Source organism: Uloborus diversus, chromosome 10 (genome assembly GCF_026930045.1).
Source record: "Uloborus diversus isolate 005 chromosome 10, Udiv.v.3.1, whole genome shotgun sequence".
NCBI classification, from domain to species: Eukaryota; Metazoa; Arthropoda; class Arachnida; order Araneae; family Uloboridae; genus Uloborus; species Uloborus diversus.
In genome coordinates this window covers 7,049,051-7,065,845 of record NC_072740.1, presented here as the reverse complement: position 1 = coordinate 7,065,845, position 16,795 = coordinate 7,049,051, and the positions used below count along the sequence as shown (strand labels likewise).

Genomic DNA, 16,795 nt, shown 5'->3' with positions numbered 1-16,795 from the left:
TTTCTATATCTAGATGCTTACTTGAGCGCATGTTGCAACAAAAATAGTAAAGTTAAGCACCATCTATGTGGCGTTTTGATGTCACTTTTAGGTCATTGCTATTATTTTATTTTTAAATGACTCTTAGTCATTCACATGATTAGTGGTTATAGAAATACGTACGAGAATTATCTTCTGTGAGCTCGTTATATTTATAAGTACTACGTTAATGAGAGTTTCTACTTTTACTTATTGTGACGTCACCATATTTATAAGAAATTAAAAAAAATATAAATTGAATGAATATTGATATAGTAAAAGAGAAGAGAGGTACAGGTAATAATACGAACTAAAATGGGAAGTCTTACATGTGTGAAGACTGTATATACTCCGTCAGTAACGCTAATGCTTAGGTTGTAAAAAGGGTGCACTTCCCATTTCAGCTTTCGTGCAAGAAGTACAGCTCCTCCTTTGGATTGAATTAGAAACATGTCACCGACGTTGCCACCTATGGGAAACACAAGGAAAACATTCTTATACTAACATTTCATACGAAAATAGGTATCTACTTTATTGACTTTAGTTTCTCTTAACAAACAACTCCCATTATTTCCATATAATAAAATTGAGGTCTACTTTTGTTCTTCACACAGCACTATTCATGAGTCGTGACATGACCATAATTAGTTAGTGTGTCAAAATGACTAAATTAAAAAATATAGATTATAACAAATACATAAATGGAAATTAAATTTAGAAAATCAAAGTTTTGAAAATATTTAAACTACACACTCAAACCTGTTTTTGTGAGGTCTTTTTTTTTTTGTGCGACTTTTTTTTTTTTTTTTTTTTTTGAGAATGTTTTCGTGCGGTAAATGAAAATTTCAATCAGATTTGGACTAAATTGCCGAAATTATTCATAAAACGAGTGCGAGGTATTATCTTCAAGTGACGACAGGGGCACCCCGATGGAAGTCACTGTGACCTCCCACAAATTTCCTTATTCGGGAAATTTTGTCTGACTATTCGGGAAAATTATCATCACTTGGTTTATTTTGATTTTGTTTAAAGAAGCAATTCCTAGTAGTTTCGTAAGTTTTCGTACGTGAGAATGAAAAAAAAAAAATTAACTGTGTTGCGAAAACTATATTTTTTATAGCAACTCGTGAAGTTTCAAAGGATTTCTTTTAATGTAATTTTTTATGCGGTCCCTATCCACAGCACAAAAACAGGTTTGGGTGTGTATTTGCAACTAGTACATGCCATTACAACAAGAAACTCTAAAGTGACTCAAATGAATAACTGAATCCAGGATCCAGGGAAGGACTACTAGGAGTTGGATGTAAATAACATTTCTGGACACGAGTAGGAGATAAAAAATGAAACACTAATGACTAGAGTCTTCGGGTTTCCTTACGTTGAATTAGGGGCGAAATGTTTGTCATATTTCCATAAATATTTTCAAAAACGTAACATATTTAAATTTTGGTTTGGAACTTTTTTTTTTTTTGCTTTTGAAAATGCCGATTTAAAACAAAAAGAGTGAGAAATCTCATATTTTTTTGCTCTTTCTGACGGTGCATCTATTTTTTGTGTGAAATCTCTTCGGTAAAGAATTATTTTTACTTCAAATCTTTAGATCTCAGTGTGACTTTTCACTACCATATTTTGAACCGCTCTTTTTCTAATATCAAAAATACATTCTAATTTCGGCTAATCATACAGTTTATACATTTTCTGTGGGTTTCCTACTAATGTTTCGAAAAGGTTAATTTTTTCAAATGTTTGAAGCTTTTACGAAATTATAAGATTTTTTAAAAAGTTATTGCTTTTAAACTTTGAGGATTCTTATTGCTTTCTACAATGCGTTTAAAAAAATTTCTTCGAAACGCACATTTTAGGGACTCCTGGTAAGATTATTTTGTTATTTTTTAAGATTCGCAGATGTTCTCAAATAATGACTGAGTCTCTGATCTGTGTTGAATTTCACTGAAATATCACGAAATGTTTTTTTTTTATGCTAAGTGTACTGATTTATTTAAAGCTTATTTTAAAGACTTCATGGGCCGTTGGGGTCCTTTAAAGGCTTTGCTTGATAGTTGAGGCCCTTTAAAAGCCCCAACTATATCAAGCAACAACCTCATCTATCAAGCAACAATTTGAAACTTCTGTAAAGTAACTGCCGAAAAAATATTGAGGACAGATGCGTCATTTCTCAACGGATGCATTATTTTATCTACTACTGAATGACATAATGGCAGCCTCATGTTACAAATCATGAAAGTAAAATAAAACAAAACGCTTCTGACAAATCACAAAGAGAGTTCGATCTCAATTAAAATTAGCATTGGAATTTCAAATTTGTAATAAATAATTATTCTCTGTTCGCTTCTATTATTATTTATTTGACACAATAATGCATATTAAAACGTAAAGTAAATAAGTCACCAACACAGTAAAACCTGAAGTAAATAAAGTAAATAATAACGTAAGGCACTTGAAAACACGGAGTTCCTCTTTGGCACTTCTGTAAAATCCCGATTGGCCATCCCAAACAGATTATTTGACAGACCCTTTCATTAACCTCGCAAACATGTTCAATGATGTATACAATGTAAAAAATTAGAAGCATTTTATATTACACAAAACTTTTACGCGCAAATGGAATCTACACTCACTGCCAAAAGTTAAGTACGGAGAGGTAAAATGCGAAAAAAACGGATAAATACTGCTTTGATTGAAATGAAATGCGACAGGAAAGTAGCAATTATGTTTATGCAATGAGCACAACAATAAATTACACGCAGAGATGAAAACAATAGTGAATTTTCATAAATTATAAGATTCACATCGTAAGATTTACAAAACATTGTTTAAATTTAAACAAACAACAAAAACTGACATTAATAATGTATTTGAGCATCCCCTCAACTGCATACAAAGTTTAGAGAATGTAATAATGCTTTTTATGAGGTGATCAACCACCACAGAACCGAGTAATATCCATTCCTCATGAAGAGCACGTGAAAGTGGTTGCGGGTAGAAAACATGTACTAGGAGCAAGGCCGAGGGCATCCTAGAGATTTTCAATGGGATTATGGTCGGGTGAGTACGCCGACCAGTCCATACGCGCAATAACCTCATTCTACAGGTAATCGTCAATGATGGCGGCTCTACGGGGATGAGCAATATCGTCTATTAAAACGAAAGCAAAACCCACTGCTGCAGCGTACAATCTCACAGTGGGGTCTAGGATTTCATCCCGATACCGTATAGCCGTCACGGAACCCCGTCAGTAGATGTGCAGGTCAGTGCGATACCCCAACAAAATCCCTGCCCAGACCATAAATCTTCCACCTCGGAATGCTTGATGTTCGGTGATGTTCTGGGGCCGATTGAGCGTGTCCTTGTTCTCTCCAGACCCTTACACGCTTAACATCGGGTTGCAGAGCAAATCTTGACTCATCTGTGAACACAAGTTCCTCAATCAGACACAGTCCAACTGACAAGTCGGCAGCACCACTTTAATCGTGCCGCTCTGGATTGGGGTGAGAAAGAAACACAAACTCGTGGTACCCGGACATACATCCCATTCATGTTTAGCCTTCTGCGCACAGTAGTGGAAGATATCGTCTTACCAATGACCGCTGCAACCGTAGATGTCACACGTGTAGAGGTATCTTTTCGGTTCTGCTTGGCTACAACAGCAATATATCGATCTTCCACGTGGTTCGGAGCCCTTGGGCGACCGGTCATAGGTCTTGGGGCAACTGTTAGGCTCGTTAGAAATTGTTTCCATAATCGTGAAATGGCGGCGTGATGAACGCCAAAGAAAAGATCAACATCTCCGATTGATTGTCCTGCTTCAGTGCGTCCGACACTACGCCATTGCTCAAAATTTTCCATTCGTCTTCTAGAAGCCATACAAACACGTCTGTCTTGAAAACAAATCGTACGAAAGTTCTAAACACCTTTTATCGGCACTTACAAACAAATCACCCCCCAATTAAAAAAAATAACCCTTCACAATGCTGTCTTCTTATACGACTGCCATCTTTGCCTATTTCTCGACACGAAATCGTGATTGGCTGTTACCCAACTTATTTGCATACTTCTATCTACCTCTGCAGGGAATTGCAGCTTCTTCAATTCGGACTGACTTCTAGAAATTTACATTTTCCTCTTCGTGCTTAACTTTTGACAGTGAGTGTATTTATTAATATTCATTAGCTATTCACATTTATAAAAAAATTTCACACTATGAAAAAATTCCAATAAACTTCAGTTAGTTTTATTTATTTATTATTTTTTTATTGCCGCTTGGTTTAGCCGCATTTCAAAAGGTCATCTGGTTACCATTAAGGTGTGTATTCATCAATTACTAGAGTAATATTTATCTCTGTATAATTATTAATTTCGCGTTTCATTTAAAAATTTTGAATTAAGGAGGAAAGATGTAATTCTGTCTTAAACTTCCGTAGCGGCACAGATGCTTGGTGCGATGTTGGGAAATAGTCGGAACAGTAGGGTTGGGTATTTTTGAAAACAATTAGCAAAGAAAGTCCCAACCTCGTTCAATGTGTTTGAAAACAGTTGGACACAGCAACATTGGTAAAACATTCGTTTACACGTTGGAATAAACAACAATGGAAACTGCGGAAAGTTTGATTAACAATTCGCCCACAGAATTCTAACCAGATCTTATGTGGTTGGCAACAACAATTGTAGCCTAACACTGTTTTAGGTTGGGATAAAAAACGATAAACAATGGAAACGACAGGTTGATTTGCCGACAATTAGCTAAAACAATCCCAACTTCAGGTTCATGCAGGAAACCTTGGTTGGGCCATAGTTGGCTCTTAATTCTCATGAGAAAGCTGTTGTTTCTCAGTAGAGATAAGAGAGATTCCTTAACTGCAACATTTATTTCCCCGCGTTTTAAAATATAACGGCGATTTTATGAAACGGATGTTTAATTATTTTATATCACAGTAAAAAGAGGGGGCAAAAATACAATTTGAGATTAATTACTCCTATAAGAAAAGCAATAATACCTGCTAAGGAATACCAGATCGTATCTCCATCAGGATCTTCTGCTTGTACCATAGCTACCAAGTTCCCAACTTTCTCGCTCTCTGATACAACAATTGTGTTAGGCTCTAAAGGGTGCAAAATTGGAGAAGATTTGCTATGTTCAGACACCGAGACTACTTCCAAAATCACTCTAGCATTTGAACTTAGAGATGGTTTTCCGCCGTCCGAAACAGTCACCTTGGAAAGAAAAAGAAAACAGCATGAAAGTTTAATTTCTGAAGATTCGGTACAACGAAATGTATTATGCGAGATTTGCAAACAATATTTCTCAGAAATAAAACTCTAACTCAATAAAAATCATTATAAACGATTTAAATCAATTTTATTCATGCTGTCATTTTAACCTAATTACATGGATGGATGGAATTGAAATAAATATAAATAATATGGGAAGTCTCTTTAGTGAAAATCCACGATGTGGTTCATACACGAGCTGCGGAGAATTTTATAAATGAATATACTTTTTCAAGGTGATAATATTTTTCACCGAAAAAAATTGTGGAAAAAAGCAGCAAAAAAAAGGATAGTTTCTGATGATTTGTCAAATCGTTTGAGGGATAATGCCCCCCCCCCCCCAAGTCTCCCTCGTTCATATTTTTGTGTTAATATTTTTGAATTTACACCTCTATAGCCCCTCAGAAGGTTATTAACGATACTAACATGTAGGGCTCGATCGATGGCAATGTTTGGCCGATGGGCCGATGCCGATTGTTCGCTGTTGGTTCAAAGACGGCCGATGGCAGATGGAAAAACCTAATTAAGGACGGCCGAAATATAGGTTTCAAACAGTTTTTAAGGAACAAAAAAGTATTAAGTACGTTGTAGAAACCGATGGCCAGTCATATAAAAAATAAATAAATAGATAAATAAATTTTATCCCAAGGATACTTAAAAAACCATAACAAGAGGAGAATTTACGTCAAGTTCATTTCTCCAAAACAGCAGAAGAAACATTTAGTAAAATACTGAAACATTTCGGTTTGAAAATTTTCCTTATAGGCGTAAAAGATCTTTTCTCATTTTTTTTAAAGTCATCGATGAGCAGTTGCAATGCAATCTTTTATCTATACCTCAGCGATTTTTAAAAGGAACTGAGAAAGAGAAATGTTTTCTTCGATTTGATACCTTTCAAACGGCACAAAAAGTTACTGGAGAAGAAAATTTCCAAAAACACGTTGTAGACGGAGAAACTGCAATTGGAAAACTTATAACGGAAATTGTCGTCACCTTTTTTCATTTTTAATTATAATTACGAAAACTTTCGTTACTCCACCAAAACACTGAAATACACAAAATGCTAGTGTTACCATCAATTCATATTGTTGTCCTCCCTTCAAGGGCCCTTGACTATAGATGACGCCAGTTTTCGGATGAATGCGGAATAAATGTGCACTCGTCCCTTCTGATAACACATAAGAAATGTCACCGTTTGGACCCGAATCATCGTCTGAAGCTAAAACCTAAAAGCAAAGACGAATTGAATGTAAATACATTAGTGAATTGTGTATCATGAGAACAAGAATAGGTTTTGAAATCAATTAATTCGCTTGCTAAATTTTACTTCTATATTAGTGTTAAATGGGGCTCAACTTCTTACAAAAGAGGTGTGCGAGTCCTAGTCTTCAGAGCTTATTTTACTCATAAAGAGTCTAAAACATGTTAACATTGACATAAAATTGAAGAGAATTGCAGGAGCTTAGCTCTCACACAAATTTAGCCTCACTGTTAACTTCATAGACGAGGAGACTTTAAAAAAAAAAAGAATAATAACTTCCTTTTTTTACGTGAATTAAATTTCAAAGTATATTCTTAAAGTAGGGTGGCGTCACTAAACGAGTTTATGTAAAAATGCACGCAATAACTGTAACTGGTTAAACTTATCGCACATTATAGCGTGCTTTTGCTATGTCGATTCATGACCTGGACAATGTGTATTTCTTTCGGGTGTAAAAAGGAAGGGTAATTGACAGTGAATTGGAGTTGGGTTACTTAAGTAGTAGTTTTTCGAGAGTATTCCAACCCAAATCAGCGCCAAAAAAATTCTTTTTTTTCACTGAAATCTCTAAAAAGAATTAAACATGGTCCTTGTCATGGATCACTTTATCACAGCGAAACTATACCTCTCTTAGTAAACCACAAATTCCAAGGTAGAAACACTTGTCATTGATAACAGCATTAAAGCTTGTGCAAGCCTACACGACTATTCTGACTTGGACAGCTAAATAGCAGTATCTGCAGAAGTGAGTTTTCGAGATATTTGAAGAAATTGCGTTGTATTCAATACTAACAATAGGAAAATGTTGGAACTATACGTTTTTTCGTGCCTTTTTTTCAGCGGAAACCAAATAATCAAGCTTGTATTCTAAAGCTAACGTACAATAAATGACACAAACGCAGAAAAAAATAAAAATAAAAAAAAATAAATAAAAAAATAAATAAATAAAAAAAAAAAATAAATAAAATAAAATTGCAGTTACTGCTTTTTACTTGCCCACGGCAGTATTCTCGTAGACACTTAACCCAAATTTAATACCCGAACCCTATTGATATTGTAACGGATCCGGTGCGACTTCCAACTTTCTTGAAAGGACGACACAGTTCTTGATAAAAACACAGGAGCTTTATTTACACTATGTACAGGAGAGATCGTTAACAACTGCTAGATTAATCATCAGCAATTAAGCAATTATCACTCAACACCGTAAACTCAACGGTTACACACGTATTTACTTCCAAATACGAAAACAACACAGCGAAATGCCTCGCAATAAACAGAGCTAATACACTCTCAGTACAAATTCTCAATCGAAACTAAACTTTTTATCCTGCGTAACGGCTTTTATACACACAGAAAGAGATCTCTCAACTATTCCAGAAAATGCTACACCGTTCCACGCTTTCTTATTTCTTTTCATTCACAAATCTTACCAATGAAAAAAAAATAGGGGAACATATACTTCAGCCGAATGTATAGGGGCTGTATATTTATTACGGGAAACTATTTACAGGTTACGTTACTACAATAATTACTATTTACAGAATTTGTAACAATATACTAAAAGTTTTAAGCATCATTACTTGACAAAGTGTTGGTCCTTGTTTCGCCATTTCAGGTATGTAGCATCTCTGGAGCCTCTGAAAGAACGTTGGAGCATGATCATTTACGTCAAGAACTTTGACAACAATTCGAGTGGTGGATGTCAGGGCTGGATCTCCATTGTCACTCACAGTAATCTTAAAAAGAAAAATAAATAAATAAATAAAAAAGGTAATACTTTTGACAGTATAGCCAATTCCATTCATATAGCAAATGGCTGGTACACAAAATTTTCTTCATTTTCATCTGAAGACTTTCGTGATATTGTTGATATTACCACAATCGAAATTTTTTATTGAAAGTGGCTGGAATATTTTTTAAAACATGCATCAAAATTTTCAAACAATTTACAATTTTGTGGTGGGGAAAATTACCAGCTATGGACATGCTTAAGGGTTTTTCTTTTTTTTCCATTTTTTAAATTTCGATACAAATGTTGCAGTTTTATTTCATGGAAAGAACTAACTCTAAAGGTGTTTGAATTTAGAAATTGCACTTTTATAGCTGTGATATTTCCATGAGGGATTTTTTTGAAGCAAACTGGAATGCACTGTCTTAACTCGTTATGGTCCAGCACGTTTAGTTATTGTTCGTATGAAAAACTAGTAATAGTCATGCTAGCTGAATTCAATTATTTTCAGGAAATACATATAAAAAGTATTCAAGAATATTAATAACACTTATTTTTCTTTCAATATAGTCGAATTAAAAATATTTTGACTTATCTATTTGAGCAGCATTTAAGTTAAAAATAGATAACTGGCAAATCGCTTTTGAAAGGTTTGTCAAAACAACAACAGAAACAAAAAGAGAAAAAATAATTAAAAAAATAGAACTATTTCACTGCTTATTATTATTATTTTTTTAATTTTTATTTATCGTTTGTCAAATAAAGCTTATGTTTGATCAGAAAGGTTTTTTTCCAACTAATGTATTGGAAATAAATTAGTTTCAGCTTTTTTCTTTTTAAAAGAAGAATACGAAAAATAAAACGGAGTTTTTAAAAATTTGATGTCTCTACTTCCAAAAAATTTTCTTCAGTTTATTTATCTAAATTAAAGTATCATTATCATTCCTAAATAATAATTTTGAGTCATAGTAGCCAAAAACTTAATAATGGACCTATGTGCACGTAAGGAAAATACCTACTTTTAATTAACTAGTTATGAACACATTTGCTTAAGAGGATCTTACGAATTTTAACAAACAGTAAAAATATTTTTATGTGAAAAAAAAAGAAATGAGTACTTACCAATAAAAACGTGATCTGATTTAAAAATAAAATAAAAAAAAGAAAAGAAAAGAAATAAAAGAAATACCATCAATGTTTGTTCTTTAATATAGAAATTCTTCAAAAACGTAAATGCTATTGTTGCATAAAATTCATAAATCTAATTACTCACCACTGTATTCGAAAACTTATATTTGGTAAAAACATGGGGGGGGGGGAGGTACGATTGAAATGATCTATTTTTAGACTAATCCACTAATGTTGTTAATCCTAGAATATTGCTTAAAACTTGACATTGGTAATACGAGGTAAATCTGCCCATTAGAGATTGGCTGATCATAACTAGCCATTTACCGCACTACATTGTTTTGAAATTTAAATACAAGTATGAAATTTCAATTCGAATTCTTATTTGAAAAATACAAAAGTTTCAAAAAGTTTGCATTAACGTGTTTTAAGGCCTAATTGCTACTCTTACGCCGGAAAAAAATGTTCCTAAATAATAAACTTACGTCTGTCCTTTCATCAATCAACGTAAAATCAACTACATTTTATAAATGTTAATGTAAGCATTACAATGCAATAAAATACAAGTTTATGCAGTCCGATTGTTGGTGCATGTGGTCCATTGTTGAATCTGTGAATTCGAGTTGTTTCACATAGGTTGTTTCACTTATTTTTTATTAAAAAAAAAACGCTATTTGTAACCTTTCTTCATTTGAACCAGGGGTTGGAAGTAGCACGCTACAAGTAGCGACGCTACTGTAGTAGCTACATTTTCTAGTAATTTGTAGTGTAGCACGCTACTTAAAAAAAAATATCGTAGTGTGTTTCGATACACAAAAAAATAGTAGTTTGTAGCGATTTCTGTAAACTACTTTTAAATAAAGTTGTTTAGAAAAAAAGAAACAAGGTTCAAACGAATGACTGATGCAAGTTACGCTTTTACGCAAGTACATCAGCGGATGCAATGAAAAATAAGACTCATAAAATACCAGCAAACCTCAGATATTCGTCACCTCAGAACAACAGTAAGATATCTTATTGGTGTTATTTCTGGGATTAGTTACCTGCTCTTGCTCTGAGCGACGATATTTCATTTTGACGCCATACGTTCTATCTGTTTGACGCAATTAGTTTGTTTGGCATTGTAATTTTCATATTTCGCCAAATCAGTAGACTCTCGTTTTACGCGGGGGTTACTCGACGGAAATTCCGCGTAAATCGAAACCGCGTAAATTGAGACCTAATACTAGTGTTAAAATAGGGGTTTGATTCCGTAGATTAATGTATACTTATATCGACTCTTATGCACAACATGCATAAAGAAAACACAAATTAATTTCGTGTTGTGTTTATAAAGAGGAGCTGGCTGTGATAATCTTTTAGCAGTCATTAAGAATTTTTCTCTGTAATTCTTTGCAGAGCATTATCGCATTCATGATCACTTGCTCATTTCCATGATAGAATCTTCCTTCACTAACAAATCAGAAAAATCATTTCTATTGTCTAGGAATGGCTCAAAATGTTCAATGTGAACGTTTTCGGCTGTGCGTCAACGACGTCGGTATCCTTGTTGGTTTTGGCCTCCTTTGTCACTCCTAAAAGCTCTTCTTCCAGTGAGTTCTGAACTGTGTGAGTTTAATAACTTTACTTCTGGAAAGAGCTCTGGAACCAATCGCATAAAATGTCTTCAGTGGTCCAAGCTCGATTATTAGCACGCCAAAATGCAGTTGGTTACGCGTAATCTGCAATCTTTAGGAGTTTGAATTTTGAAAGCGGGGAAAATTTTGCCTGTTTGGATTACCGCATCCGCGTAAAACCGAAACTCATCCGCGTAAAATAAAATAAAGGTGTCAAAGCTTAAACCGCCGAATAATCGAAACTGCGTAAAATAAACCCGCGTAAAACGAGGGTCTACTGTACTTGCATTGAATAGGAGATTGGCTTAGAAAGAAAAGTATATGAATAAGCGATAACCGCCAATTTATTAATTCGTTTGTGTTTTCTGGCTGCCGAGAATGTCCCGTGGATGAACCTATTAGATTTCAACGAGATCATTGTTCCAATACGGTAAAAGCACCTCTTTTCGCAAAAATGAAGCTATCGGTGATTTCGCGAGTTGAAAATTTCGTGAATATCATATGAATAGACCGAAAGTTGGAAAACAAAAATATTTCGCAAGGCTTAAATTTTCGTGATTACGATCGGCACGCGAAAATCGCGAAAAACGTCTTGCGAAAGTAAGTGCTTTTACAGTAAGCATAGAAACTACTGTAAATGTTATAGAATAGGATGATATTGAACTGCATTGACCGACTTACAATAAATATGAGTATTACAGTGTTATATAAGAGTACGATAACGGAAATTTTTGAAGAAAAAAAAACAAAGAATAGGTAATTCTCATTAGTAATATTCCATGTTCAGATGAGCTAGTTTATAAATCTAAACCTTTTTTCGTTCAATCCTCAAACGGTGTGTGTGCATGCTTTTTATTTATTTACTTTTTAAAAAGTAGCGAAGTAGCGACTATTTTTTTTAACTACGATCGCATGAGGTACTCACACTAATTCTTTAAAAGTTCCTGAATACTTGAGTTTTATGATTTGATATGGCACTGATCGTTTTAAGAATCGCTGTTCTAGAACTCAAGTCTTTTACAATTGCAAATGCTTACCCTCCCATTCAGCAGTTATAAAGAAACTATAAGAGGGTCCAACCCTTGCCCACTAGCGGCGGCTGCCTCGGGAACAATGGCGAGTAGTTGTACACAGTCCTCGACGGTGTACTTCGAGGACGTCGCGACCAACAACGAAAAAACAAAGGTAGTTTTCAAGTTCAGCTTATATAATTTTATATTTTGATAAATTCTCAGTTTATCAACCATTAAAAGGTTACAGCAATTGTTATATTACAATTCAATATAAAATTATTTATAAATTCATAAATCATAGGTCCTCTTAACATCATGTGTACATAACCATAAAAATTTAAAATAAGTAGATTTCCATGCTTAAAACCTAACCTAAAACACTGAGGATACACTGGTTTTGCTTTTGGAGAAAAATTGACCATTTTAATAACAGGTAACTGAAAAAGGATTTTTATTGCTGTAAGGAATGATGTTACTGAGCTCATGGAGGCTGCAAGAACTCGTCCCCTTTTCGAGGATTTGAGGAGCTTTTTCAGAAACAAACTATGTACATGCAGCAACATTGTAAGATAAAATGGCTGACTTGATCTTCACTTATGCCTTTGTAACAACACAATATTGCTATCTTGCGGAACTTCCACCAAGTGAAAGACACTCCATGAAGGTTACAGAGCATTTCGTACTAAACTTTAGTATATTTAACATGACGAGGTAAAGCAAATTAAAAATTCGTAACTCATTGTGAATAGCTGTTTATTTATGGATAAATATCTATTCAACTCACAATTTACCCCAAAATACATTATTAATCAGCTTTGTATTCTCAGCTAATTTAAAAAAAAATATTTTTCCTACTTCGGAATTTCTGTTCATGTAAAATAAAGCGTAAACTTAAGACAACAAATATCAAATGCTCACTTTTTCCCTACTGATACCAATTTTCTTATGCAAAAAGAATAAACTTCAAGCCGGTAAAATCACAGGGACGAGAAATCCCCGTTAATTTTCTAATGGCCTATGCATGAAATTCTGTTTACGATAAGAGATTTTTTAACTACTCAAGTCTCATTTTTGAAGTGGAATAAAATACCTCTAAAACATGCTCTTCTTGAACTTCTCTGTCCAGCAAGTTCGATGACGTTGTTATCAAACCTGTAAGAACAGACAAAATGATTGTTAATGTACAGGAGTGGATTCATTTCCCAATTCACAACTTTTCAGCATTTGGAACATTTGATATTTTCTATCTATAGGAATATGACTTGGGATTGCAATAGCGGTATACCGGTGTGCCGAATACCGGTATTTCGAGCTATTTTGCAATTTCGTAATACCGGTATTTGCTGAAGTAAAATACCAGTATTTTGGGTATTAGCTGACATTAATAAATGAAAAGTCAGACCAAACAACGTAAGTAGAAGCACAAATTTGTAAATTACAGCAGACACGTGTTTCGGCGTTACAGGGAACGCCTTTTTCAATGCAAAAATAATGAGCTTATGGATGAAAAGACATCCGACAAAAGGTAAAATAATGAGCTTATGGATGAAAAGACATCCGACGTCTTTTCATCCATAAGCTCATTATTTTTGCATTGAAAAAGGCGTTCCCTGTAACGCCGAAACACGTGTCTGCTGTAATTTACAAATTTGTGCTTCTACTTACGTTGTTTGGTCTGACTTTACTATTGGCACAAAGGTATTTATTTATCTTATTAATAAATGGTTTTTAATTAAAGAGTTTTCAACATGGACGCCCATATGCAAAGTTGTAAGGGTGGGCTCAGATATTTTAACCCTGGTTTAGCAGGATATTTTCCCCATGGAAGCAGATTTCAGGACAGATTAGAGTCATTAAAATTTGACATTTTTAATTACTTACTCATTAATAGCCGGAGAAGAAATGGCTTTACATTTTTGCAAAAAAAAAAAAAAAAATGTACTAAAAGCAAGGTAATTCTAATTTCTAAGACTACATGGGCGCCCTTGGTTTTCAATTTAACTTATTAGATATTTACTGTTATTTTGAACTTGCGTTTCTTTTTCTATGAGGCAGTACCAAAATAGACCGATTGTTGCAAACAGTTGGCTTGAAAATTACGAATTAATAGAATATCAATAAATATAACTAGCAACAATACGAAATGATGTTTCTATCACTGGATGGTGTGATGAATCGCATTTTCGTGCTTTTATGTGCACCATGTCTTTATTTCTTCCACTTTCTTAATCATATGTTTGCCCTTTTGTAAACGTAGATTCCAAGTACAACTACAAATGTTAATAATTTATTTTAACTATCAATTGCAGCAATAGTTTATAATATATTTTTTAAATATTTGTATCTGCAGTATCGAATTTCGAGAAAATAAATTCTTGCTAATACAACAAATGGTAGTTTCTTGTTCCCGGTATTCGTGTGCTGTCCTGTCTCGCTATACTGTATAGCTGTATAATTGGCAATATAATATTTAGCATTTTTCTACTACCTTGAAAACTTGCATAGAGAAAAAACACGGTTATTTGGAAAATATTTTCAGATAATAATATAATTGCAAACAGTTGTGGAAAGAAAACGAAAACAAATAAGAGAAACTAGATCACATTTGGTTACATTCATTGCAAATTTCAGACCGAAGGGTTAATAAAAAGAAAAAGTAAACACAGACCTATCCTGATCAAGGGAAAACCATTGAAAAATATATTGAAATTGGAAAAGGATTGTCTTTCGAAAAGAAATCATAACTCGCTATAAATAAATAAATTAATTATAAAAAAAACTACTCAGAGTACAAAAGAAACACAAGAAAAATCGAAAAAGATGTATCCAAATCAAGCAAGTAAGAGACCGAATTATTAAAAGATGAAGGACTTGGAGGCAGTTACAGGAGATGTATCTCACATTATTAACAGTACCACCGTCCAGAGTAAATTCAGATAAAGATAGACTTAGTGATAGAATGGGCCAAGCTAAATAAGTTCCAGGCTTAGTGACAATTCAATGTATGCATTTTGTTTCTTATTAATAGTGATGCTTTATTATAACAGTTGTTCCTTCATTTTACATTTATAAACAAAAAAATTTCATTATTAGTGTATTTTTTTACAAAATTATGAAATATGGCAAAAAAAAACCATGGTTTTGATAATTTTTTTGAGAAATTTAGAATACCGGTATTAATAACGGCATTCCGGGTATTACTTGTTGAAAATACCAAATACCGGTTTTGCATTTTCGTTCCGGTATTGCAATCCCTGAGCAAAATAAAGGCTGCTCTAAATCAAGTCTAATACAAATAAAATTCAATCATAAGCTCAAATAGAAACTGTGCTGGCTTAATACACATCCTAATGAAATTAACAAGATAGCACTTTCAATGCATGTATGACTTATGGGAAACATTAGACACCACCTTCGACGGCACGTCTGAGCCTGCATTTCACGTTCAATACCCATTCATAGTTCTCTTAAGGTCTTAGGATTGTTCTTTTAAATGATGCTTCTCCAGAGAACCCATATTTTAAATCTTAATGAGTCTAAGAGGGCCTAGTTTCTCCCGGATTCAATCAATCAATCTCTAACTTGCTTTAATGTTGTATATGCGAAATATCCTTTTAGTTTTTATTAATTATTTTTTCCTACTTCTAGTTAAAAAGAAAAATAAAAACAAATTCAAAATATCTGAAATGTTCTTCCTTTTTGAGGGCTAAATATAAATTTTAGTTTTAAAGATTTATTAACTAAAATTTGAACATATGTGGCTAGTGATAGGCGCTAGTGATAAACATTTTCAATTGTTCGAAAAAATACTTTAGAAAATCCATTTTCGAACGCGCTCTTCGTCAAAATCTTAATTGAATAAAGTTTAAGGAATTTGGCGGAACATTTAATGTTGAGAATAATTTTAATTTTAAAATCTTTGAATAAGCTATGCTGAATGAACACTGAAACAGTCGACCAAGTTGCACATATTTCACAAATGAGTGAATGCTACGGACTTTTAGCAAGCAAGATTATGAATTCATGTAAAATTTGAGTAACAGCAATCATGCATACACAATTACGTTTTATGCAAAAATGATTCAAGTCACCTTTACTTTACATTCAGTTGACAGCCCCTTAACCCTCATTATATTGAGTTTAATGCTGTATGACATTTCAACAGCAACATTTATTCAAGCACGTGGTTTAGTCCGTTCATTGCACTACTAGCCACTCGAACTATTCCTTAGATAGAACATTGTAAAGTTATATGTTTTTATCTGTTCCTTGCCATCTTTTGAAAATGTAATGTGAACAAAAAAAAAAAAAAAAAAAAGATAACTCGACGCGTTTGGTATCAAAACCAGCTGAATTTATGAATTTTAAAAGTTTTTTTTTTTCATAATGTGATCTGTCTTTGTCTATAACAGGGCTTTCTAAAATAATTAACCATCTGACACAGGGGCGGCATTTCAGCATTTCATTTGAGGGGTCGAGTTTCTTAAATATGTATTACCACAGTGCGGTAACAAACACACATTAGCTAACAGTAGGCTTGTCAGACGTCCCGGTTTGACCGGGATAGTCCCGGTTTTCAGACAAAATTCCGACGTCCTGACCGGTTTACTTCACGTCCCGTAAAAAGACAAATTTTTAAAAATTTTATTTTTATAATTTATTTTTAAAAATAATTAACTGTGAAGGAATATTTAGGATAATTACTTTATCATTTGTAACAGTCACTTGAAAATTGATA

General features: G+C 33.6%; 1 protein-coding gene across 1 annotated transcript in view; it reads right to left on the bottom strand.

Annotated features, from left to right (window-relative positions):
• Positions 1-16,795, bottom strand: part of LOC129231593 (fat-like cadherin-related tumor suppressor homolog) — a 354,750-nt gene that overhangs the window by 139,414 nt on the left and 198,541 nt on the right. Inside the window, 5 exon segments of the mRNA XM_054865953.1 lie at positions 348-487; positions 5,034-5,250; positions 6,381-6,533; positions 8,152-8,307; positions 13,148-13,209. Coding sequence (XP_054721928.1) covers positions 348-487; positions 5,034-5,250; positions 6,381-6,533; positions 8,152-8,307; positions 13,148-13,209 — 728 coding nt within the window.